General features: G+C 41.5%; 1 protein-coding gene across 8 annotated transcripts in view; it reads right to left on the bottom strand.

Annotated features, from left to right (window-relative positions):
* Nucleotides 1-223: 223 nt before the first annotated feature.
* LRRFIP1 (LRR binding FLII interacting protein 1) overlaps nucleotides 224-26,966 on the bottom strand; it is a 118,208-nt gene continuing 91,465 nt past the window's right edge. For 5 of the 8 annotated variants that reach the window (XM_068408193.1, XM_068408189.1, XM_068408191.1 and 2 more), the window contains 7 exons: nucleotides 26,715-26,786; nucleotides 24,363-24,533; nucleotides 23,320-23,412; nucleotides 22,742-22,834; nucleotides 21,474-21,566; nucleotides 20,868-21,009; nucleotides 15,695-19,209 (listed from right to left, as the gene is read on the bottom strand). In XM_068408193.1, coding sequence (XP_068264294.1) covers nucleotides 17,108-19,209; nucleotides 20,868-21,009; nucleotides 21,474-21,566; nucleotides 22,742-22,834; nucleotides 23,320-23,412; nucleotides 24,363-24,533; nucleotides 26,715-26,786 — 2,766 coding nt within the window. In that variant the 3' untranslated portion in view covers nucleotides 15,695-17,107. Of the gene's footprint in view, nucleotides 3,093-4,488; nucleotides 4,594-9,132; nucleotides 9,213-9,683; nucleotides 9,802-10,713; nucleotides 10,761-15,694; nucleotides 19,210-20,867; nucleotides 21,010-21,473; nucleotides 21,567-22,741; nucleotides 22,835-23,319; nucleotides 23,413-24,362; nucleotides 24,534-26,714; nucleotides 26,787-26,966 lie in introns of those variants that run through there. The other 3 variants (XM_068408194.1, XM_068408195.1, XM_068408192.1) reach the window with 3 other exon arrangements.

Genomic DNA, 26,966 nt, shown 5'->3' on the forward strand with positions numbered 1-26,966 from the left:
CTTAGCAATACCATTTAAATGTCTCCTGATGGGACACTGTCCCTGTCCTCCCCCCCACCAAGTGCACCCTGCCATTAAAAATGTTAGTATTTGGGGGTATGTCTCACACCAATGCCCCTACTCACAGAAGCCCCTGCCTTTGTACATTTTACAACCAGCGTTGCTCACATTTGTGTGTCTGCAGCAACATACTAGAAAGGAAAATGAGCCCGTTACACCAGTATCATCCAAAAAGTCTGTATTTTCCAAGAGAACTTTTACCAGTAACATCATCATGACAGACCACTCCATAAAAACTACCCAAACAAGTGACATTTTTATTGGCGAGTTCTGCTACTGAATTTCCTTTTCCATGCTCATATCTCCTAATAGATTTAAAAAACAAAACCAAACCAAAACATTTTGGGTAACATTCTATTTGCAAACAATAAAATTATTTAACATTTAAAAATAAAACAAAGGAGAGCAATTTTAAATACAAATTCTAGGAAAACCCATCCTGGTTCCCCCAGGAGCCATTCCTCGCCAGGCTGCCACCATCTGAGCTCCACTCTGAGTTGGTGGGCTGGGTACCAAGGATCTCTCGTTTGGAGCTCAATTAAAAGGATTGGGGCATGTGCTATTATTACCATTCAAAGCCCTGCTGTTGTACATTCTTCACAGGAAAACATAAAACAGTCTGCAGTAAGCCAAGCAGTACTTTTTCTTCCCTTATTCTAAAGCTAAGTCATACTGAAAGTTAGGGGGAAAAATGTGGCTTCAACATTCAGCTACTTTTATCACACACAAATATTTCTACTAAGAGCATATCCAGGTTGAAATACACGTCTGATTTCTGTCATGAGGTTAATGCTTATGGGGTGCGAGATGCAATCTACTTCAAAATAATAAAACACATCACTTCTTGATGACCAAAGTCTTATTTTTAGCCTTTTGGACCAACACCTAGTTGCTAGGTTGTTTCTCCTGAATCTTGCCAGGACAGACAGTCTTCACCACTACTACAAAGAAAAAGATCACACACCTTATCATCAGTTAGTAAGATGTTGTATTTAGCACATTTGTTTGCATTCTGAAAAACCCTTAGTTCATTTTTGAGGCCCCAGAGGCTCTGTACACCAGAAATTACACAATTCAACCACAGAAAATTGTAAATTGGTATCCACAGCGATTCTGAGGTATTCCACAAGAAACCTGGCTCTGCACCTGAATGTTCCTCTCAAAAACCAAAAAAAAAAAAAAAAAAAAGAGAAAAAAACCCAAAGCCCTAGCTTGTTTCCCCAGGGGCACAAAAAAAAAATACCCTTCAGCCTTTTCCTGGAGTATTAATTTCAGTTCTTCATTCCTAAATTTCTGGGTGCATTCAAAAGAGATGAAGAGAAATGTGTTATTTTCTAGCCAAACCAGAGAAACACATTCAGACACTGGTTTTGGTTTATTTATTTTGTGAAGGTGCTCTAAGAAGATACCAGCGATCCCCTGACGTTGAAAATAGCAGCGGTTTATACTCTAACCTCCAGTCTGCGAGGAAAAGGCTAGGGAAAGATCTGGACCAGAGAGTCTGAAGACCAAGTTAAGAAGAAACGGTCTCCCAGGTCTGGATTTGGCTTGATAGAACCGTATCTATTGAGGCAGTCGGCATCGACAGAAGGTTGCTCCTGTGGAACAGGAGATGCTGCTTCATAGCATGAGCAGGTTCCTAAGGGACTGGTCACCTGCCTTACTCGCCAGCTTTTCTGTTAGGGCTGAAGGGGGAAGGACAGCTTTATTCTTCAGGTAAGTGCTGTTCTCCTTTGAGTAGTACATTCAGAATAATTTCCAATAAACCAGAGCTGTAGTGCTAGTTGTGTATAATAAAATGCCTGCAACATTTTTATTGGTTATTTTTCAGGAAAAGTGGAAAACCTTTACAATGACCTTAGAAAGAAATAATTCACTACTTCTGTATTTGTAGAAAAACCATAGGCAGGAATATTTTCTAAAGTGCTTCTTATCAGTTACTTATTTAAAAATTAGACTTGTATTTTGTAGCGGCATAGTGTCCTCATAGTTCATGGACCAGTAGCTAGTTTCTGATGTAAAAAACCTATTACATACTTTGTTTAAGCAAATGACACTTGCTTTGACAAATGCACCAAAGTGAGTGATCTAAGTGCAAAACTCACCATTTCTTACAATACGGCCTTATGCTGGTTTCTTAATGCAACTTTACATCCTTTAAAAGTAGTTTACTTCAATTCCAAGAGCAGGGATTAAATAATACAAATAAAAGTTGAAAATTCAATGAAGCTATTGCCTATTTACCCTGAAATAAAATAGTCTTATGATTCAACTGGTGCAAAAATCCCTCCAAACACCTTTGTTTTATTGGCAAAGTCATTTAAGGTCACTTTTGCTTCCAAGACCATCTTCTACCATGGTTTCCACTGAAGGAGTTTTGCTTTGTAATGGCTTGTGGTTCCACAGTGATTTGAAAATGAAAAACCTACTATGAATAACCCTACCGTAGTCACTAAATTACAGATACTGTCATGAGAAAGTCCAAAACTTAGTGTTTTGTTTTTTTTTTTCTTTAAATTTTCAGCAAGACACAAAATTCCAGTCCAGTTAAAGTGTTTTCTTTGAATGCCATTTTAAATGGCAATAAATGGCTGCTGTGCCTTCTGGATGGAGAACTTAACGCGACGCCCAATGTGCTTCTTACATGGTAGACGGCTATTGTACTTCAAATGTACCCCAAGAACGGTGTAGAAGGGCCCCCCCGCAGGCACCGCCATTTGGATCAGCTACTCCTATGTATATAGTGCAGTAGGTTTGAATCTGCGTAGAGAGAACCACAACTGGGTGGCACGTAGCAAATATTGGGGTTGTCTGTTCTCAGAAGGCATGACACAAAGCATCCCGGATAGCGAGAGACAGAAGCATCTGCAACGTTGTTCTGATTCTGTCAAGTAGTAGTAGCTTCCATTGAAAGGTGGCGGTTATTGCTGAGACAGTAAAGCACTCCGGTTGGCTTTCATCTTCTCCAAGCGTTTTACTAGATGACCATTGCTGACTTCAAGCTCTTCGGTTTTATCCAATGCTGAACGAAGCTGAAGGAAGGAAGCAGAAAAAAAACCTGTAACTTTTGCAGTGTTTTCCTTTTCCAAAGATAAAGCAAGGTGTGTAGTTACCAACACTAACTGGCCATATTGCTGGAATTCCTTTACAAGATAAAGCAGTTGAAAATTCCTAGTAGCAGAGTTAAAAGTACATGTTGTGTAACTGCTTTGAAAGCCACACACACAGATATTTTCTAAGCACGGTGCCAAGAATCCAAGATATTTACAGGATGTTGAACAAACGGCTCAGAGTTTGCCCCAACTTCAGAGGCACAGATGCTCAGATGTATCTGCTGGGTGACATACACCTGTCTTGGTGCCTGGCTTTGATGTTTCTCGTTCCTAGAACTACAGCCACAGCCATGAGTTTTGTGCCTTAGTTTTCTCTAAAACCCACCACGGGATGGGGGTAGGGAGAGAGAGGTGGACTGCACAGAGCAATATCTACAGGCAGCAGAGCAGAAGGAGTATTTAGAAAAAGAGCCACACTGAACAAAACCTCAGAAGGCAGGTGTGAAAGAGGCTGACCAATGTATTTAAGTTGGTTGTAGTAGCTACTTGGAGAGAACATGAAGTTTAAGACAAATAAGGTCAAAATTACAGACAGCTTGAAGATGCAGTGTTTTAAGAAAGAGAAACATGGGCAGAGTCTGTGGACGGACACACTACAGCAAACAGGCATGAACAGATTGACAGAGCAAGAAAAACGGGCTCAATGAGAATGATTTGCATCCATTTAGCACTCAAGTTTAGACTTTGAAGCTTGAAAGTTTAGACTGTCATTCCTGGTAAGGTGTGGCACTGTGCTTAAATAATGAAGTGCCCAAACTATCCTTACAGCAGGATTTCCAGCTTCCTACTGCTGTAATTTCAGAATCACATGTTCTAAAAAGACCAGTGATTTCTATTTACAAACCCAGAATTTGTAACACCCAAAGTAATGAGCCTTCAGGTACAACAAAGGGGAAGCACAGCAAAGTAGAAATAGGAATTCTTCAGCTTGATGAATGTCAAACCATGTGAACATTCACAGCTGAAGCATGCACACCTGAGCACCTGAAGGCTCCTTACAGATTCAAGTGGCACAAGAAGAACTCGAGTTTGCTCCAGAGAACCGACTCTGGCACAAAACAAGGCACTGCCAAGTCAGTTTAGGAAGGAATTGTGAAGTGGCAGTGGGAGCTCACCGTTGTGACTGTCACTCCAGTTTGAGTGCTGAAAGTTTGGCTACACATTTAGAATTAATAACTAAAGCAATTTAAAAAATAGATGTTTATTCTTTGCTCTGCCAAGAAGGGTAGTTCCTCCTCTAAAATGCAACAGACCGGTCTCCCCCCGTGTGGTGCAGGCTGACTGCTAGCCTATGACACTTTGCATTTTGAGTTACCTCTCTCTGTAGTTTGCGTTTCTCCGCTTTCAGTTCATCTTCTACTCTTTCAGCATTTTCAGCAGCAGTTTTGTATCGGGCTACCTGACCTTCCAATCGTATTACCTAAGGTGAAGGCAAATTTTTTTGAATTAAAAGCTGTATCAGAAAGTTACTCTGAGGCTTTACTCTTTCACTAGTAATTAAGCAATAACCAGAGAGATGTTCCCTTTTCCTTGATAAAATAAAGGCATATTTTGAGAAAAAAAAAAATACGAAGGAAGCCTGGCCATGGTAACGGACCTGCCGCGGAAGCATGCGGAGGTGCAGGTGGCAGGCTGCAAGGAGTGCCAGAGCCTGGCCCTGGCACTCGAGGGTAATGGAGACCTCACCTGTGTGAGGTGCGAACAGGTCGGCGACCTGATCTCCTTGGTGGCCCAACTCAAGGAGGAGGTGGAAAGGTTAAGGAGTACAAGAGCATCCCAGGAAGAGGATGGCGGGCAGTGCTGTTCCCTGCCTGTCCTGGGGAAAACGGACGGGCCTAATGCTCCCCGGGTAGTGGAGGATCCTCTTCCTCCTCCACAAGGAGCAGGAAAAGACCTAGGGGATGGGGGGGGAATGGAGGCAGGTCCCTGCTTGGGGTGGCAGGCGAATCCCATCCCGACCTTCCTCCCCTCCCCACGTCCCCCTGCAGAATAGGTATGAGGTGCTGGAGTCTGAGCGTCTTCCTGAGTGTCGGGAAGACACGAATCTAGGTGAAAGACCCTCTACGGGACTACGTGAACAGATGCAACCGAGTAAGAGTGTTGCAACCAGCTCCAAAAAGGAGAAAAGAAAAGTAATTGTTATAGGTGACTCCCTGCTAAGGGGAACGGAGGGCCCCATATGCAGGCCAGACCCGACTCACAGGGAAGTCTGCTGCCTCCCTGGGGCTCGGGTAAAGGATGTTGCCAGGAGGATTCCTGAACTGGTGGGGCCCTCTGACTACTACCCACTATTAGTATTCCAGGTGGGTAGGGATGAGATTGAAGAGAGAAGTCCCAGGGCAATCAAAAGGGACTTCAGGGCCCTGGGGCGTTTGGTAAAGGGGGTAGGTGCGCAGGTGATATTCTCTTCCTTTGGTATTTGGTGAAAATAGGAAAAAGACTATGAAAGTACAACAGGTTAATATGTGGCCAAGAGACTGGTGCCGTAGGTGGGATTTTGGGTTTGTTGACCACGAGGCGGCTTTCATGGCACCGGGCCTGCTTATGCCGAACGGGGAACAGCTGAGTCAGAAGGGGAAAAGGGTTATGGCCCAGAAGTTGGCAGGGCTGGTTAAAAGGTCTTTAAACTAGGTTCGATGGGGGAGGAGGATAAGACCAGGGCAGCCACAAATAAACCTAGGGGTGACAGGCCTGCGTCGGGGGCAAGGCTGCTAGCCCAGCTGAAGTGCATTTACACCAATGCACGCAGTATGGGCAACAAACAGGAAGAGCTAGAAGCCACTGTACAGCAGGAAGGTTATGATGTGGTTGCCATCACAGAAACGTGGTGGGATGACTCTCATGACTGGAGTGCAACTATGGATGGCTATAGGCTCTTTAAGAGGGACAGGTGAAGCAGGAGAGGCGGTGGGGTAGCGCTATATGTTAGGGAGTGCTTGGACTGTGTTGAAATTGAGGAAGATGGTGAGGATGACAAGGTTGAATGTTTATGGGTGAAGATCAGGGGGAAGGTCGGCAGGGCGGACATTACGGTGGGAGTCTGTTATAGACCACCCAACCAGGATGAGCAGGCGGACGAGGCATTTTACAAGCAGCTGTCAGAAGCCGCCCGGTCGCCGGCCCTTGTACTCGTGGGCGACTTCAACTTGCCAGATGTCTGCTGGAAATACAACATGGCAGAGAGGAAGCAATCTAGGAGGTTCCTAGAATGTGTGGAGGACAACTTCCTCGTGCAAGTGGTAAATGAGCCCACTAGAGGAGGGGCCCTGCTTGACCTGTTGTTTGTGAACAGAGAAGGACTAGTGGGAGATGTGAGGGTCGGTGGCCGTCTTGGGAGTAGCGACCACGAAATGTTAGAGTTTTCGATAGTGGGGGAAGTAAGGAGGGGCAAGAGTAGAACTTCTGCCTTAGATTTCCGGCGGGCTGACTTTAGCCTGTTTAAGAGGCTGGTGGACTGAGTCCCTTGGGAATCGGTCCTGGAGGGCAAAGGAGTCCAGGAAGGCTGGACATGCTTCAAAAGGGAATTGCTAAATATTCAGGAGCAGGCTGTCCCGGTGTGTGCGAAGACAAGCCGTCGGGGAAAAAGACCGGCCTGGTTAAACAGAGAACTTAGGCTAGAACTTAAGGAAAAAAAGAGAACCTACTTGCTCTGGAAGAAGGGTCGGGTAACTTGGGAGGTCTATAGGGACGTGGCCAGGTCGTGTAGGGAGAAGATTAGAAGGGCCAAAGCTCAATTAGAGCTCGATTTGGCTGCTACAGTCAAAGACAACAAAAAAAGCTTTTACAAATACAGCAACAGCAAAAGGAGGGTCAAGGAGAGCCTCCACCACTTGCTGAATGAGGAGGGTAGTGTAGTGTCAGGAGATGAGGAAAAGGCAGAGGTGCTCAATGCCTTCTTTGCCTTGGTCTTTAATGTCAAGACCGGTTGTCCTCAGGAGACTCGGCCCCCAGAGCCTGAAGTTAGGGACGGGGGCTGTGTGAACCTCCCATGATCCAGGAGGAGATGGTTAGTGACCTGCTGTGCCAGTTGGACACCCACAAGGCTATGGGCCCGGATGGGATTCACCCCAGAGTAATGAAGGAACTGGCAAATGAACTTGCCAAACCACTCTCGATTATCTGCTGGCAGTCCTGGTTAACTGGAGAAGTTCCAGCTGACTGGAAATTAGCAAACGTAAAGCCCATCTACAAGAAGAGTCGCAAGGATGATCCAGGGAACTGTAGGCCTGTCAGCCTGACCTCGGTGCCAGGCAAGGTGATGGAACAGATCATCCTGAGTGCCATTACACGGCACATGCAGGACAGTCGGGGCATCGGGGCCAGCCAACATGGATTCATGAAAGGCAGGTCCTGCTCGACCAACCTGGTCTCCTTCTATGACAAAGTGACCCGCTTAGTAGATGAGGGCAGGGCTGTGGATGTAGTCTATCTAGACTTCAGTAAGGCATTCGACACTGTCTCCCACAGCATCCTTCTAGACAAACTGGCTGCCCGGGGCTTGGATGGGTGGACTCTTAAATGGGTTAAAAACTGGCTGGATGGCCGAGCCCAGAGAGTGGTGGTGAATGGGGCAAAGTCCAGCTGGCGGCCAGTCACTAGTGGTGTTCCCCAGGGCTCAGTTCTGGGGCCGGTGCTGTTCAATATCTTTAGAGATAATCTAGACATAGGGATTGAGTGCACCCTCAGCAAAGTTGCAGATGACACCAAGCTGGGTGGGAGTGTCGATCTGCTGGAGGGTAGGAAGGCCCTACAGAGGGATCTGGACAGGTTAGATAGATGGGCCGAGACCAACGGCATGAGGTTCAACAAGAACAAGTGCCGGGTCTTACACTTCGGCCACAACAACCCCATGCAGCTCTACAGGCTGGGGGAAGAGTGGTTAGAAAGCGGCCCAGTGGAAAGAGACCTGGGGGTGCTGATCGACAGCCAGCTAAACATGAGCCAGCAGTGTGCCCAGGTGGCCAAGAAGGCCAATGGCATCCTGGCCTCTATTAGGAATAGTGTAGCCAGCCGGTCTAGGGAAGTGATCGTCCCTCTGTACTCGGCACTGGTGAGGCCGCATCTTGAGTACTGTGTTCAGTTCTGGGCCCCGCACTTCAAGAAAGATGTTGAGGTGTTGGAGCGAGTCCAGAGGACGGTGACCAAGCTGGTGAAGGGTCTGGAGGGTCTGACCTACAAGGAATGGCTGAGAGGGGGCTGGGGTTGTTTAGCCTGGAGAAGAGGAGGCTCTGAGGTGACCTTATTGCAGTCTACAACTACCTGAAGGGAGGTTGTAGTGAAGTGGGAGTTGGCCTCTTCTCCCGGGCAACTAGCGATAGGACAAGAGGACACAGCCTCAAGCTTCGCCAGGGGAGGTTCAGGTTGGACATCAGGAAGAATTTCTTTACAGAAAGGGTTATTAGACATTGGAATGGGCTGCCCACGGAGGTGGTGGAGTCACCGTCTCTGGATATGTTTAAGAAAAGACTGGGCATGGCACTTAGTGCCATGGTCTAGTTGACAGGGTGGTGTAAGGGCAACGGTTGGACTCGATGATCCCTGAGGTCTCTTCCAACCTGGTAGAATCACAGAATCAGTGAACTTACTCCAGACCTTTTACACATATCTATATTTAATATGCTTCCAGCAACAAAAAAATACAGTCCACTGACTAAATTTATCTTAGCAAGAGTATCACTGACATATTCTGACAAGTTCAGTAAGCGCTTGCAATATACCTTTGTCTTTGAACAGTTCTCCTTCAGTAAAGGTGAATAATATATTCACTCTTCCCCATACATAAATGAAAGCATTTTAGTCTTTACGACTTAAGTGCAGTAGCGCTGATGCTCCAACACTCCTGCTTCTTATTTTAATGGAAAAGTCACAGTAATCACAATTTCATTTATCCTATAATAAAATACACTTTCTCTTTGCATTCTCACCATACCTAAACAAAGAGAACAAGCCAGAAACTTACATTCTGCTCCAGTGCTGTTATCTCTTGCTCAGACTTTGCTAGTTTAAATTTGAGATCACTGATCTGTCTGTTGGCATCTCCTGAAAGAATGGCAGATTTATCAGAGATGTCAGAACAAGTGTCAACAGTGTCTTCTAACAAGTCGGTCATAAAATTTCCACGCTACTTGGGACAGCGGCAGAGTAGCAAATGCTGTGCCAAAAAAGTTTCCTTCTACATCAGAGCTGGCAGCTAGCCCCACTCAGTGCCAAGCATCTAGGAGCTATTCCCAGTGTTGCCCGATGCCCTTTTGACCACTGAAACCAGAACTAACCAGGAACTCACCCCAGCTCTCCTGGGGAACATAAGTGAGATTTCCAAATGCAGTCATGTTCCAACAAAGGATAATTGTTCTCTCACCTCTAGCAGAGGTGCGTGTCTGGCTCCCAGTTTGAAGCTCCCTTAGAAATGAAGGCTCATTTTTACTTAGAGCCTTGTGGTTATCATACAGATACATTTTCTTGCTCACATGCAGCACACAAAAGTTCTCTTAAAATCAAAATGTAGCTCACTTTGGAGGTCAATCATGTGCATATCTGTCCCATTTTCTAGAAGTTCATCTTCTGACAGTGTATTTTCCATCTTGCCGTTCTTTTGCTTTTCTTCCAGTTGTCCCTTTAATTTTTTAACCTGAAAGACACAAAATAATTAGTTATTAGAGGGAAATATTGTGGCTCAGTACTCAAATTCACTCACGTATTAGAAAATAAATTATATTTTTTAATCCGAAATTAAAAAAAAAATATTACAAAATAATTTCTTAGAAATTCTTTTGGCAAATGATTAAAAATATTTTAAGTATCAGCGCTTATGCGTAAGTTCAGGACCAAACATAATGAGTGGAAGAAGAATGTTTTATGAGAAAAGCCAGAAATGTTCTGTAGGCACATTCACATAAAACATTCTTAAAAGCCCAAAACTGTGTTTTGCTGTGTGTGAAGTCTCAAGGCCAAGGATATAGTCCATAAATGAAAGCATAGAGCATTCTGCAGAGAAACAGACTGGCTAAAATTTTTTTAATAAGCTTTATGTCTGCTATGGAACATCACAGTACCAGCAATAACTACTTTAACTGCTATTTACCCATCTAATGTAATTCCTCCAGCACTTCTTTCCAAATGGCCCACTGCCCACCGACCAGGAAGGCTTACTCTTGGAGATAAAATTTGCTTCTACGATTTCTGGACCACATTTGTTTTTCCCTTGGCCAATCCAAAGTATTATTTTTCAGAAATAGTCCTGAAGGAGATTTAGGTGACTAAGGACACTGAATGTGACTGGTTAGCAACATGGAACAGGCACACTGGGTCATCTCTTTCTTCCCCTGTATCCTGAGTTAACACACAGGAGAAATGTTTCAGAGGAAGAATAAAATGGCAAGCAACACCAAGTCCTCAGCAAGAGCAACCCAGCACACATTCTGAAACACAATGGCACTGTTGTTCTGTACCTTATGTTAGGGCTATTTTGACTTTTTTTAATCTCTACTACTCTTATCATAGATTTAGGAAACACACAGAATTTCAGTTTTCCTGGGATTACCTGGTCTAGTAAGGATTCTCGTTCATCAATGAGTTTTTTCAGTCTGTCTGAAAGAGAAAACTGAAAGTTCAGTGCTGATCTGATCGAGCCACACATTTCAGAGTGCATCTGATATACGACCGAACCGTTAAAGGTTAGTGAAACTAATGATGAAGGTAGTTATGCACGTACCACAGGACATGAGGCCACAGACAGAGCTGGGAAGGGGCTGCAGCCAGGGGAGGTTATGTCATTCTCACACAACATGCTTGTCACGGCAGTGGCAGCACCCAGCTGCATGCAAAGAGGCTAATCTTCTACGTTAGGTTAGCATGCAAGAACTCTAGGGTCAAACACAACTGCAACACAAAATCTCACAAATCTTTACAGTTCAACATAACGAAAATACTGTAAGCACCTATAATCATAGCTAAGCACATTCTCAGCACTTTAAATCTTCACTTCTTTTACTAAACAGCATGGCAATGACATTTTGTGTTATCTCCAGTATTATGACCAGAAAAACATTTGCCCATTGAATTATTTTTGTTTCAAAAGCAGCAGTCTGGTAAAACATTCTTTTCTCTTTAATCCTTCACAGTCAGTTCTCCTGGCCATCAAGCAGGCGACGGGCAATCTGGACCAACTCTCGTGCTACACTTGAACTTGGAAGTGCTACAGATCAGCACATGGATATGTGTGGCATTCATTAATAAAGTGCACACTACAGAATGAGACAACTAGAAGTAAGTAACCAAACCACTTGGGATTTTTCTTCCCTATTATGGGGTGCAAAATGTGAAAGCATTTCAGCAGGTACTGTATGCAACTAATCTTAATTCACAAATTTCCTTATCACTAATATTACTTTACCTGATTAATTAACAACCTTAGTTTGTTCAGGTACACCTCAACAGAAGTACACTGGAACATAGCATTCAGATATACATATTAGAAGAGGATATATTGACCTCAGGCAGGTCTCACTCCAAAAGTTTGGTGTTCGGAGCTCACCTCCACATCTAAGGTCTGGCCTGTTAATTAAATGGTTAAAATCTAAAAGTCACTCAAGAAAAAGGTCTTTTTGTAAACTTAAGGAAAACAATTGACAAATTACAGATAAAAGGCTGGTGGGCTTTTACCAGGTAAATTCTGTTGATAGACTTAAGTATTTTCTAAAAGCTTTAAAAATACCAAAACCGTAGTCCTCATTCATTGTTAAATCCTGAAGAGGCCAAAGCCTTGTGGTTCCCCCTCTCTTCTTGTTAACACACGCAGTAAAGGAAATAAAGAGTCTGTATTGAATCAAATCATGGGGAAAACAAAAGTTTTCATCTGAAAGTCCCTCTATATGGCAGATATGTACAGGCCATTCGCTAGTAACAATATGGTAAGTCACTCCCCTCCTGGGCATACAAGTTCCCATATACCAGCAGTCATTGTAGAGCATGGAATAAAACCTTTACCTTGGCTTCTGATGCAGTACCCAAATACAGATCGTAAAGTGACATCCCCGTTCAGCAGTTCTATGCATTCATTTTGAACCTCCTCAAGTCCTATCCTTTTTTTTTAACCATTTGTAACACATTCAACATTGTTACACCTGAGCACTGACATGGAAAAAACAAAATAAAACAAAAACAAACAAACAAGCCAAATGTTTGTAAACTATCAAAAGTAACAAAAATTTACAAGTATAATCACCTTCAAAATAATAAAACAATTTCACATATCTATATGGGAAAGAAGGGAAGCTTAAGACAGAAATTCTGTAAAAGATGAAAGACTGAGAAGAAAAATAAAGGCCAATGAAGAAAGCAAGGAGCGCTAACAGTAAAAGAAAGGTGAGAGAGATTCAGACTTGGAAATAGGATTGGGGTAGTCAGGTCAGCAGAGATCAAGAAACTAAGTTACTAAGAATTGGAAAGAGATTGAGGGCTGATACAGAAGAAAATCTCTAGGCCACTACAAAATAAGCCCAAACGTATCGACTCCAAAAGGGGCCAAATCATCCACCTTAATCCTGAAAATAACTTAGTCATGCACACAGCTAAGTAACTTTTATTAACACAACCACTGCCATGGGGTGAAATATGCCCACCTGAAGAGAGGACATCCCCTCCAGTTTCCAGTAAGGAAGCACATCAGCTTCCCCCAACCCCTTTCCCTGCAAAATGGATGTTAGCATTTTGGGATGAGCCTTCAAATTTGATCTCACCATCAATTCTCTCTTGCCTCATTACAGACACCCATGCACCGCACTGGGACAGACGACATGCTGGCAGCAGGACTGACAAGACCACAGAAAAATGAGTTTGCTAAAATTGCTGTTTATGTAGGAAAGTTTTCTGCATGTATAGATGAAGGTGTCTTAGGTTTCACTTATCTTAAAACCCCACGCTAACACAGAAAACTTACTTTAGTTTTAATAGGTATCTCTGCAGAGCCACCTTATTTTTGCATTTAGGAGACATTTTTCCAACAAGTCAAGGATCTGAGGACCTTGTGAACAAGTGAGCAGAAAAGAGCAATCTAATGAATTAGGACATGAAGCAGCTAATTACAATTCTCATCTGTAACAGTCATTATCCTTATTTCACATACAAAGATACTGCAATGAATAATTAGAGTGTGACATTCATCTCACTTAAATTTAACTTTGGTAACATGATTCCCAGGCTACACACTGCACCAATTCATGGCTTTCAGACGCAAAAGAGCTTAACAGAAGGATGATATGAGGAGCTGGGCCCTGGGAAGGCCTGGAAGAGAGCAGGACAGACAGGGGTGGCGGTAACCATGGTCTCCTGCTATTGTACAGGCCTGTTTGTAAGTCAAATGACTATTCTCATTACCTTGGTAATGCAGTTGACTCAAGGTATTGCTAACTAGGGTGCTGCTTCAGTGGCACACTTGACCTAGCATCCCCTAACCAGCCATAGATCTTTGATGTCTCTTCCTGCTTCAAGGGGAGCATGGGGTAGGAAGCAGCTGTTTTTATCCTGAATGATTTGTACGATGTGTGGCCCAGCAAGTAATTAATACTGATGCAAATGAGAGGAGTAAACTGTACTTGGAGGGTGGGAAGGCATGCCATGAAATCACACCAGCAGCCCCAAGCAGCTATTCAGAACAGTTTGCAAGAACCCAACAGTCAGATCAATAGCAGGTTGGGTAATACTCCTTCTCCAGATCTGTCAAGTTATTTTGGATCATGAGAAAACAAACAACAAAAAAATACTGAGGAATGCCTTCCTCTCCTTCCCAGAAGGGGGATACTGCTCGGGACAGGCTCTTGGGACAGTGAATAAGCATGGGATTTAGAAGACACCAGCCTGCAATACTGACTTTGAGGGGGACAGAGGACTGTTCTGTTCTATAATAAAGGAAATATTGACCAAGGCCTTTCACTTTTACTTGCTGAATAAGAAAAAAATAAAAGGTTTCTTCAGCTACTGCTTTTGAAAGCATTTCAGGCTAGCTCTCAATTCACACTAATGCACAAACCCGGGCTACGTGCGCCACTAGGTACTGAACAGAAAACCCAGCGAGAATTTGGAGCTATGGAGCTACTCTAACACTCAAAAATCTTATGCCCCATGAATGATGCTCACTGCAGCACTCACCAGCAGACTGCCTCTGCTCAAAACAAAATGTGTAACATAATAGCAATAAATAATATCTTGATTTTAGTTCATCTCATTATTTCTTGGTTTCATGTTAGACCTCATGAAACAACTGATTTTGATATTTTGCTGTCTTTGAAAGTCAAAACCTATGGAAGAGACAAGCTAGATCTCTTCTTGTATGTATTAGATATGGCAGGGAAAATGCCAAAAGTGGTTTTCAATTGTGTCAATTGTGTAACTTCACAAAAGATGCATTTTATAGGTAATTCCTCCTGAGACACTGTCCCCTCCCTCTCTCTCTCTTATGGCACACATTTCACTCAAATGCTAGCTGCATATAATATTTAAATTATTCAGTTTGGGATATAACATCTAGCAGTTCCCTTTACCTTCAAGATGATTTATCCCTCAATGTGCGTATACTCAAGGCAAGACCAAAGAGGTAAAGAACACCATGACCACCTCCTTCACAGTTCTTGCCCAGTTCCAGAAGTCAGGGACTAGCTGCCAACAGAGGTACCAAGCAGCTCATGTTCAAGACTGGATTTACAGCCCATCAGCTGTTCTGCACTGCCTGTCCATGTTCCTGCTCCTACCGTAGTTTCACTGAGAGCTCGCCAGTTACTGTGGGATAAGAGCGGGTACATGGACAGTTAGTTAAGACTAGAGCTGTCATAATTTCTCCTTCTGTAACCTGATGTTAAAAAGGACTTCTCCTACAGATGCTTTGCTTGCTGAAGTGGAAAAGCTAGTTAAAATCAGCTCACCATTAACTCCCTCAACCATCCAGAAGCATTTCTATTAGAAACAAAACTCGTATGAAAAATACAGGAAATGCTGGAATGTGCCTAATTTCACTCAAGAGTTGCTTATACATCCATCCAAGTATAGGTGAAGCCTGGCAAGCACATTTAATTATATATTTAAGTGTGTTTAACGTTTGAATATAAATACATTTAAAATACTTTCAGCATTACAGTCGTGAGTATAGCAGAGACAAATAGATTAACAGTGCTACATAGTAAGAAGAGATGCTTTTAAGATCTATGACTTTTAAGATTAGCATTTAGTGTAAACCCTTAAGAAGCAGAACTGCTAATACTTACAGAAACCATACTGGAGCTGTTGTAAGTTGGAGAGAAGCCATATGAAAAGAGTTACAGGTTTATAGTCCTGTTATAGGTTTACAGTTAAGGGTGCCATCCTATATTACAGGTCCTCAAACACCAAGGCTGCCCATTCCTAGTAAGATAGTTCTTTTAGCTATGTAGCACAATGCAATAAATTTAACAAAGAAAGCTGCAGAAAGATGTTTTTGAAATGATATAAATAAATAATTATGTAGGTTTATAAACAGTGCTCTGGACAGGCAATTTAAAGTATGAAATATGTTTATTTCAATTATATACAGCTCAGTATATTTTGATATACATCTTGAAATTTTGCAGTCTGTTTGTACTCCATCAACTTTGTAACATCAACACAAATACAGCCTTCCACAGCTCCCCCACCCCAACTCCTCAACTTGCATTCCCTTGGGACATCCATTGCTTAAACAACCTTAAATTAATTTTTAAGTATGCAAAACATGCTCTTCCTCCCAAGCACTAGCAGAGATGCAAGAAGAAATACACCAATGGAGTCAAAATGTCTAATTTATGCCAGCAATTCAAAGCAATCCAGCTTTTCATAAAGCACAGGAGCTAGTTATACAGAACAACAATCATCTTTGGTCTGATATCCAACAAGAGTTAAGACATGCAAAGTTATCTTCTTTCCAGAAAAGAAGAGGTAAGAATTTTTCAGAGATAAAAACATTCCTTCAGAATCATAGTTTGCAAAAAATAACGCAGTAAAGAAATGCAATGTTAAACAAAAAAACTTATTGGAAAAATAGGCATTTTCTATATTCATAGCTAGACAGTACTTGATAGCAAACCTAAGCACACATTACAGTGTGCATTGACACTTTCTTTGGAAAAGATAAAAAACCCATGTGAGACATGGTGTATAAGGCCTATTGTGGTGCAAAGTGCCTAGATGAAGTAAACATGTATGTATGTATTCCTTTCAGCAAACTAAGATCTGTATGTTGCACTTTCTTCAAACTGTATACTGCTCTTCCAAAGTGTTTAGACTAAGAAGATTCACAGTGATCTAACTATATTTTGGAATATGACCGTATCAGAAATACAAAGTGGAATGAGAGTATCTTTTTTTTTTTTTCAATAGTAAAAAAAAAAAGTGGTTCCTAGGCTTTAATCATTCAGAAAGAAGTTTCAACATCAGATCAGTGTTGCTGATCTATTGAGTTCCTTCATAAACTGTTAATGTACTTTGTAGATCTAATGCACATAAGTACACATAAGTACATGCATAAGTTCACATAGATCCAATGCACATAAGTACATTCAAGACATCTATCATCTAGGCTAGAAAAAAGGAATTTCATGTAGAAATTCCTTAATAGCAGTTATCCACACTAAAAGTACTTGGAAGATAGTCTGAGTAGTCAATTTGTGAAGCTTGCTCTTTTGGTGATAAACTTTAAACCTGAGACGCAGCAAAACCAAACTCACGCACAATTTCTTGTGGCTAGGTACTTCAGTGAATAACTTACTACTTGCATCATAACCACTTACATAACATTGTATTATGAGGAGAGTTACCTACAAAGAAAAAACTTTAAGAGTATTCCTAAGGTCTGATGTATTGTGCAAAGTGCATGCTTCTGTACTGGGACTGACCAAATGGCATCTAACTTGTGTAGTCTTGAGATTTTGAAGTTATGATATTGTACAATCATCTCTGGATTTACCCTTACCCTTTCTACCACCCTGCAAATCCTCTTTGCTTTCATCCCTGTTATTGCCAGCACTTTCCAAATCCTGTTCCAAAACATTTTCATCTGGTATTTTTTCCACTTTAGTAGAATTTGATGCTTCAATTTCATCTTCCATCACCTCAGTCTTCTCATCAGTCTTCCGTGACGCTTCCCCTTGCAAGCACCCTGTTTCTTCAGGCTCATCTACTTTTTCATGCTGCAAGCTGTCATCTTCAGTCAAGGCATCTTCAGTTTCTGTTTCGTCTATTCTTTCTCCAGCTTTGACCATTTGGGCAGTTCTTCTGACAGCAGCATTTGCTCCATCACCCTCTCCCTTCTGTGTATCAGCTTTCTCTCCATCACATTTTTCATCAGTTTCTAGTATCTGTTTTGACTCTTCATCAAAATCAAATGCATCACCATTATCTTCCAGTCTTTCCTCTGCTTGACCCTCCAACTTAACTTGTTCACTAACATTTTCATCCTGCTCAGCTTTCTGTGCCAGGGAATTATTTGCACCTTCCTCAGAAGCAAATCCACCACCATGGTGGTTTGCAAGCTCTAACTCTTGCTCATTTTCTTTCAGTGTTTCTTTATCAACTGTGTTTTCAGTAGTTACGCTAACATCTATGGTTGACTCCTCTTTAGATTCGCCTTCCTCTTGTTTAACTACATTCTGCGCTTCACCTTCTAAAGGAGTATTTTTCTCTCCCACTGTATCACCTGTTGTTTCTTCACTACACCGAACTGTTTGAACTTCTGCCTTCAGCTTTAAATCCTCTACCCATTCTGTCCCACTTTCCTTTTCTTTCCCAGACTCATCCTCCGTTTCCAATTCTGACTCCTGAATTTTGTCATCTAAAAGACTTGGGTCTAAACTGGTTTCCTGAGTTGTCACCTCTTTCACAACATCCGTGCCTGGCTCTGCCTGCTGCAGCACACTTCCTTTTACCTCAGTAATACAGCCTACAGCCTCCACAGACACCTTATCTTGCTCACCTGTTTCTGCAGAATCTGAACACATATCCAACTCTTCTAGTAATACCTCCTTCTGTCCATCCTTCTCAGCCGTAGCATTTTCAGGTTCAGTTTTACCTTGCATATTTTGCTCCTCTGATGATGCTGAAAGACTGTCCTCTGAAGAAACTGGTTGGATGTCTGCCTGATCTGCACCATCTTCCTTTTCACTTGTATCTGCTGGGACATCACTTTCACCTGACTCCATCCCCTCCAAACCCACAGACTCTGTTTCCCTTGTCTGACCCTGAACTATATTCCCAACTTCATTTTTTCCTTCAGCTCTATCACCTCCTGTTTTATCAATTCTTCCATCAGTGCAGTCTTTGCTTTCAATAAGCTTTTCCTCCAAGACATTTGTAACCTTGTTTTCAGCACTTTCTTCTGAGTCCTGGAGTCCCTCAGTGTGACTCTCCACATTCACCTCTTCACTAATCAAGCCTGCTACTGTAACCTCTGGGAGCCCTGCCTGGTTAGAAACCAACTCACAGCTCTCATTTGCCAAGTCGGCTTCCTGATCGATTTCATCATCACTCAGGCCATGGCTAGTTTTAAGATCCTCTCGTTCTTTCTGTTCGGGTGCAGCTTTTTCCAGTTCATGCTCTGTACCTAAGACACTAGGCATTTCCTGAGGAGTCTCAAAAATCTCATGACCTTGCAGAGAGCCCACCCCCGAGTTCTCGTTTGTCCTTGCATTTAAGTCATGGTGTTCAGCCTCCGTACTAACAGGCTGTTGGACTGCTGTGCCTGCAGACCCAGTCTCCTTTCTCAAATCATCTGCGTCACTATCATCGTTTGAAGAAGTGCTCCCTAACACATGTTCTGTAAGGCTTTGAATTTGTTCTGTAAACCTCCTATCTGGTAACATCACTGTTGACAGGGCATCGCATTCTTCAACCATTGTTTCTCCCTTTGCATTTTCATCAGCATGCAATGTCTGTACTTCCTGCTCCTCTTTGTGTTCCTCATGCTCAGTATTCTGCAAGATTTCTCTTTTCCCCACATCCTCCAAAATCTCATTTTTCATGTCCACTTCATTGGTTTTGCCTAAAAGACCATTGAGAAAGTTGAAGGGACCACACCATAGCACTTACCTCCCCACTTAAAACCCGAAAGAGAATGAATGAAAGAACAGGTTAATAAAAGATCAGCTTTTGCCAATTATGTGAGGCAAAGCAGCAATTGAATTAGTAAGAGTCTGGGGTTTTTGATCAGTGAAATTCACCACCACCCTCTCAAAGCAAGAAGTCTCTGGTGCTGGCTTGGGATTTTGTAAAGTAAAAGTTTTATGCTCTTGGCTGTGTGAATTACAGCTTTTGTAGATGAGAACTGTTTCACAGAGTGCAATTTAACAGTAATACTTGCAGATGTAACACTAACAGTAAAGATTATTTTTTCTCAGCAATATTATCTACAACTTTAAACCTAACACCACTCTATGCATGCAAGAGTGTGTGTCTGATGCCATCATAATGAAGCAATCAAGGATTATTCAGTAATATTTACTCCTAAGTATCATAAACAGGCATCATCAGTATGTATGACAAACATTGAATGTAAAATCTGATTGGCAAGCAAATGGTTCAGCTGTTTAACATTACCAACACAGACCAAAGCTCAAGCACTCGGTGCCCCTTACAGCTACTTCATCCACCCAAAGGGACGGGAACTTCTGCGGTTTTGGGGGGGTTTCTGTAACAGTTTTTCTTCAACTTATATTTAGAAGCAACAGGTATTAGAACAACAGTGTTTGTGGTTTCAGCAGTTAGCTTTTGGGTCTATGTTGGATCTATTTCCAAAAAAAAAAACCAGAATAAGGAGAGACTGAAAACATGTTACATTTAAAAATACACCCTTACCTTGGTTTTGGTGTTCCATATTGTTTCCACACAAAAACTGAGTGAGGAAAAAGCAGCCAACAGCTAAAAGCAAGACAGCTTGCGCTTGCAACAGTTGGCTGCCTGTTGCTATTTATTAGAATGTTCATTTAGAACAAAATCAGCAGAAAAATCTATTATTTCCTTTCCTTCCACTAACATAACAGTTCTCTGAGAGGCCATTCATCACAACTGCATAAGAAGAAACTTTTTGCCAACCAGATTTCTCCTTCCTAACGCTATCTGTCTTAGAGTTATCTTCTTTGAACTGAACAGTGTTAATCCTGTTATAGCAAGTAAAAATGTTGAAGTGTTAATATGAACTGGTCAATAGTACTAGATACCAAGAATGACAAATTCCTACGTTTGTGTTTTAACAGTGCCCAGCACTGTTTTTCAGCAGATGCTTAGAGTTCTCACGTATATAAATGAACCAACATGTAAGTTCTTTATAGGAAACTAAAATGTTTTTTCTCTGATTCTTTAAGATATGTGCTGAAAAATATTGAACAACAGTAGGATTATTCTGGGACAATTTTCAAATTCAGGGTTTAAATAGTAATCTGAATGACTGCTACTTATCTGTAATGCAATATTTGTATTCTCGTCCTTTGTTGCCTTGAATGGGAAATGAAGTCTGCCTTTGCAGGAAACTGCACAATGTACTTGAAGTGATAATAAATATTAAGCAGAAAAATGCCCAGGAAGTGATTTGACAAGTAGCATGCTGCGTGATGTGTTAATTGTCGTACTAACAAATGCCCAAACTCCAAGCAAAGATGAATGAATGGACAGACAGACAGATGTGAAAGGATGTACAGCACTTACCTAGCATCCCATCCCCTCCTGTCTTTAATGCCTGAGTTGTGCCTGGAACAGTTTTGGAAGAATCCAAGTGTCCTTCATTATCAAGAATGTCTGATGTCTCCCCATTGGTGGCTATGTCAGAGTCTGGGATTATTCCATGTTTCTGTGGAGAAGCAAAAGCAATGCTTTAGAGTCTGCTGCTCAGGAAGGGGAGGACAATTCTGGTGTTCTTGTCCTTGACATTCTGAATAAACAATTGCTTCAATCGTTCCATTAAAAATGGCTGGAAGTCAAAAAAGAGCACAGAATATTCAGTTCTCAGTTTAGCCATTATGACAGAAATACACGATCTCAGCTTTTTTTTTTTTAAACATAAATCTGCTGAGTAAGATGTTCCTCAGAGAAGCGTCTCCTAGAAAAGCAACTACTTAATCCTACAGTCTATACTAAGAGCTCACCGTCAATATTAGTGGGAGGGATTTCATACAGAAAATCCTGAAATGGCATCTTATAGGCAACATGAAAATAGAGTTCTTGCTACTAAGCTAGATTAAAATTTTCTGCAAAAGTGTACAGGAGGAAAAAGTCAGCAGTTGAATATAAGTTTCTTTTATTCCTCTTGCATACCTTCAGTTGCTCCTTCAGCACAACCACTTCATCTCTAAGGTCATCCCGCTCACTCCTTATGGAATCAAAGAAATCTTTCTGCCTCTCTAATGCCTGAGTTCCCAACACAGACAGAGGGCGAGGAGATGTGAAGAAAGGAAGGAAGACAAGTAAAGACCATGAAAAGCAAGTGTAAACAAGAAGGGGCAGATTTAAGATATTCAGAGATTCATGGAAGTGGCATGTACGAAAAGGTAAAGTTTACAGATTAAAGGACCAAGTTTACATACACACAGATAAACTTCAAATCCAAGAAACGCACAGCTTATTCAATAACCAGGAATTCCTGCTACAGACATTCAGAGCCCAAACCTCCGTTAGGGATCCTTCAAATGAGGATCCACTTTTCATTCTTCTCTGCTAGACAAATTAATTGATATCCATATTGCTTCAAAATGCAGACTGAAGACACAGTGCAATCCCCATGTGTTAGCAGAATGGCATGAAAGCAGACCCAGCAGATTTTAAGTCTTTTTATTCCATGGGTTACCATCATGGGTGCAGTACATTTCCATTAATTTGAAAGCTGCCAATAAGTCACCTTTAGGCTGGGGTGTACCATGTGCAAATGCATGTTTTGCTAGTGAACCCCCCCAATATTTCTACATAAATGTAGAACAGTAACAAAAATCAGAAAATTCTGAGTTTCAAATTGCTATGAATTATTGGACATCGCAAGCATGGGCAAGTTGACAGATTTCTTTCTCCTATATTCAGAAAGTCTTTCAGTGCTCATCATTAGAAAAGAAAGCCATGCTTTTCTTTAAGAGCAGGTTTCCATTTGGCTTTGATAGCGGGTGGTGGGAAGGGATTAGAAGCAAGGGAGAGTTAGAGGCTTTCATCCCAATAGCCCATAAATAGCTCTATTGCTTCTGTAGGACACTCCAGTTTCTACTCAGTCCACAGATTAAATCTGCAGAAATTCAGTGCTGATGGAATTGCATTATAAATAGCACTTCCTTTCTCAATATGGCAACTACAAATGGTGCACCACAGCAAATAGATTACTTTAGGTTTTGAAATCAGACCAGCTGCTAAGTTTTTCTTGGATTTTGTGATACCAGCCAAAGACAAAATCTGCTATTTGCTATTTCACTGGTAATACCGTCAGACAGCCACACCAAGCAAAGTCACTAGGGAGGATTTTATTCATGAGGTTTTGCAAAAGCAGAATCAGCTGGAGAATGACAGTGCCACTCTGAACACGTTTCAGGAGTTGACAGTCCTACCCCTATTTTTTTGTCTTTCCACTCTATTGTCTCCTGAAGATCAGAAATTTCCCTGACATAGCTCTGCTGTTTCTGTTGCAGCTGCTGGATTTCCTGAGAAACAGGAGCAAAACAAGAAGACAGAAAGCAGGTAACAGATTAACAAAGAAGGTTAAGATTGCAATGATGCCAAAGAATGAAAAAACTCAGGTGCTAAAGAGTATCTACATGCACAGTTTCACAGTTTCTGACATCTCAACTAGACCTACACTCCTGAAGACAATCTTACTATCCATGAGATGACTTGCAACAAAGTTAGACAGTTCCATCAGATTCCCCTGCATCTCCACAAACAGCTGTCTGAAACACAGTATTATGGATGAGGCAAAAAAGAAAATTTCAAATTCAGATAATACTTATGAAAGTACTATTTCTATTAGTCAGCTCTGAACCTGTTTGGCTTGAAACACTAGTATTTCTTCAGGTGAGAAACTTGAGTAAGGAATAAAATTCTCCACGCCTCACCTTCTACACTTCTACTGCTAACTGGGATCATATTAATCACAGAAGCCATTAAAAAGAAAAAACAAGTTACTTACTGCAAGCATTTCTTCTCTTTGCTTCAAAGCCTCTTTGACTTCCATGAATTGAAACTGCAATATGCTATGAGCATGCTTCTCCCTCTCAAATTCCTATGAATAATGAAATATTCATGACGTTTTTATTGATCAAAAATAGCATCCCATGAAAAAAAAGGAGAAAATAAACCCAACCACAAAGAAAATGCTTACTGCAATGCAATTCTTGAATATTCTTCTAATCACAACCCCACAAGAGTAAAATTTTTATCTTAATTGTCCTTTTTCCAATAAACTATTATTCCCTCAAATACAGAAGAGAGACATCATTTACCCAGTTTCGTAAATTGAGCAGCAGGCTGGTAGTGAATAGCTTTTACACTCAAGTTCCACAGACTTCACAGATGAATGGACTGGAATTTAACCAACTCTTTCCACATAACCGTGTACTAAAAGTTAGCTAGACATTGCAGACTTTAAAAAAATAAAACCCACACTGTATCTTCCAGGAACTATGCATTTTCAAGTACACTGTAGTCAAATGCCCCAAGCTAAAGAGCCAGTTCTGAAAAGCTAACACAAGCCACAGATCTATTATTTAACACCAACTCACTAGCTGTCAGACACTGAATTCATGTAAAACTTAATTCAACTCTCAACCAAGTAGCCACCTTAACTATATAAACTGCACAACTCTCCCACGGGCCTTCTGAAGAGAGCTTTGTGTGTAAAAACACTCCAGAAGTCACTATGAACAAACCCTCTGAATTTACTTTTAAAGATAGAATTTAAAAGGACATGTGACAGTATCAACAGAGCCTTACCATATAAAACATTTCTTTACTTCTTCAGAAATCGCTTTATAAGACAGAAACTTAGGGAAGATTCCCATTTGAATGATCACAACCACATAATATGCTGCTATTCCACTTGCTTTAACAGTAACTAAAACAATAACTTATTTAAAATCTTGACTAGTAATTTGGTTGCCTCTTCCCAAACGTCTCTGTGTCCCCCGCCCAATCTTTCCCTGTTAAATAACACGCCATAGCTTATATACATACTTTACTTTTTTCTTCATATTGTCGCCTGGATTCTGCCAGCTGTTCCTCTAACTCTAAGAGCGCATCCTTCAGGGTATCTACTTGGTACATGAAATTTGTTTTTTCATTGTCTAGTTGAGCATTGGACACCATAGCCTTTTTGTATTTCTCTTCAACTTCAGCTAGAGAGTCCTGCAAAGAATAAGCAACCAGAGTCAGTTATAAGGGACACTTTGCTAACCAAGACCTTCAACAAGAAAATTAAGTACTAAACCACAAGCATGCTGAGCACTCCTACAGAAACCAGTGCTAATCATGGGCTAGAGAGGCTTACCAACTGTCCCAAGGTGAGGATAACCTCTCCCCTGTGTTCCCACCAGACGTCTGTTTACAAGCAAGGAACCTTTCCTCAGGCAGGATAAAATGTTTCCTGTTCTCTGCTGCTTCAGCTTCTGCCTTCTCAGTTTTCTTCCTTCTCCCTCCTCCCCCTGCCCCTGCACACTGGCAGCTCAAAGCAGCTGCTGAAGATGACAAGTTGGAATTTTTTTTTTAAAGGTAAACTGGCCTTGATTTAAGATCATTTTAGATGACCTCAGGCCTTAAATTAAGGCAGTTTGACAGCCACGTCACACAAATTTCAGGGATCCTTGCAGTGTGGGAACCACTAAATATACTGACTCAGGAATTAGAATTTGCCATGCAAAAGCTGCAGCTTTTGTGACCTGACGTATAATTTTTCATCAGCTTTCCTATATCATATCCCTTCTTTACAAATTTACTCCGTAAGACACAATTCCCAGGGTCTCGAAAACCTCTCCTATCAACTTGACCTGAATATAAGATACCGAGGTATTTCTAACAACAGATGATGGCAAAATAAAGATGAGGATCATTTTCCATGTTGTACAGTCAAACGTTGCGGTATTTGATTTTAATACAGAAACAAAAAAGTTACATAAACAAAACAGTGCAAATTCAGGAACAAGGAGGACACTCATGTCAACATTTTAGTTTACAGATCAAGCAATTTCTCTCAGAACTTAAGTAATTCTAATAATTACATCTAAAGTACAGGTGAGCTTTATATACTTCCCTTTTCATTCAGTCAATGGAACTGGGGATGATAGTGGTGAGATGATGACAAAATTAAGTTTGAATCAGCTTAGTTTACATTTCAGTTGACAAATAAGAGAATCTGTCTTTAAGGACACGAATTTGTACAGTTTCAAACACAAACTGTGTTTTGGTGCACTTCCCAGCCCAATGAAATACCAAGCAAAGGAAAGCAGGATCTGGAAACAGCAGTAGGATTAAACCCCAGAAATTAACTGGAAAGGAAGTATATGTAAGTAAGAAGTGAAGGTAGTTGCTGCACCACTCCTTCAGCATGCTACGTTTTGTTTTCTTAGCATCAAGCAGTGGGGCTTAGGTACAAATCACCACAAAAGACAGTCTAAGGGACACCAACTGAAAAATTACCTACATTTTTTATGCGGTGGGATTATTTTCCTACACCTGCTACACACTGATCAGTGAAAAAAAAAGTTAGGTTTTACAGAAAAAGGGCCAAACTACTCTTTTTCCATTGAGAACTCACTTAAGATGGCAGCATCTTCACCTGCCACGGCGTTGAGCCGATGACACAGTCAGCAATTAGTGCTGCTAAATGTGGCATTATATGCCTGGATGTTACATACATATTTCCAAGACTGCCTTTTCCTAAAAATGCAGCTCATGTTGCTGCTCGCTTCTGAGGTGGTGGTACGCGGATGCACAAGTTAGGTGTTCATTTATGGCTTCATGAAAGTGGTAAGCGCTTCCTTTGTGCCCACTGGTGTGAGGGTTCATTCTTCATGTAACAAGCTTTGTTACAAGAATTGTTTAAGGGTGTCTTCTGTGATCCAAATATGAAACCAAACCTACAGTCACCACCTCACATGCGCGACTTTCCAAAGGCATGCTGGACCTTATCAAAACAAAAACATCCAAGCTTTTAAACTTCCGATTTTTCATAGCACTGTAGGATATGAATTGTAGTTCATCTTCCAATATCGGAAGGCTTCCTGGATTAGGAAGCTATAAAAAAAAATCCTAATAATATTAATTTGCTAGCAAAATTATTACCTTCTCAAAGCAGCAAAGATCACATGCAATAGTAATCAGCAGCCTTTCAGTTAACATTTGGAAGCATTTCTCACCACAATCAATTGAGGTCAGAACAGATACTTTTCCAGTTAATGAAATGCTTTTCACACAATTCACAGCCCCTCCCAGAAGAAAGCATGCAAGGTCAGTTCTGGGTCTCACACACTGACTCTCTTAATGTTAAGCTGGTGTTAATGATCACACTCCAGGTCTGCAGTAAACCAATACCTTAATTTCTTTCAGTCCCTGCATGTATTTGCCTTCTATATCCTGAATCTGGTCCTTTAACTCATAGATATCCTGAGGGAAATGGTGAGAAAGGTGAATGATGCCACTGAAACGAACGGGCAGAAGCGTAGCTGATCAGGAAAAGCAGGTATCCAAAGCTCTCATTTAAACAGTGCTACCACACAGGTTAAGCGGGCTGATCCTAACCTGAAGCCTTGTTGGACAATGAAACTTCTTGGTTAGAAGTTTATG

Source organism: Nyctibius grandis, chromosome 9 (genome assembly GCF_013368605.1).
Source record: "Nyctibius grandis isolate bNycGra1 chromosome 9, bNycGra1.pri, whole genome shotgun sequence".
NCBI lineage: Eukaryota > Metazoa > Chordata > Aves > Nyctibiiformes > Nyctibiidae > Nyctibius > Nyctibius grandis.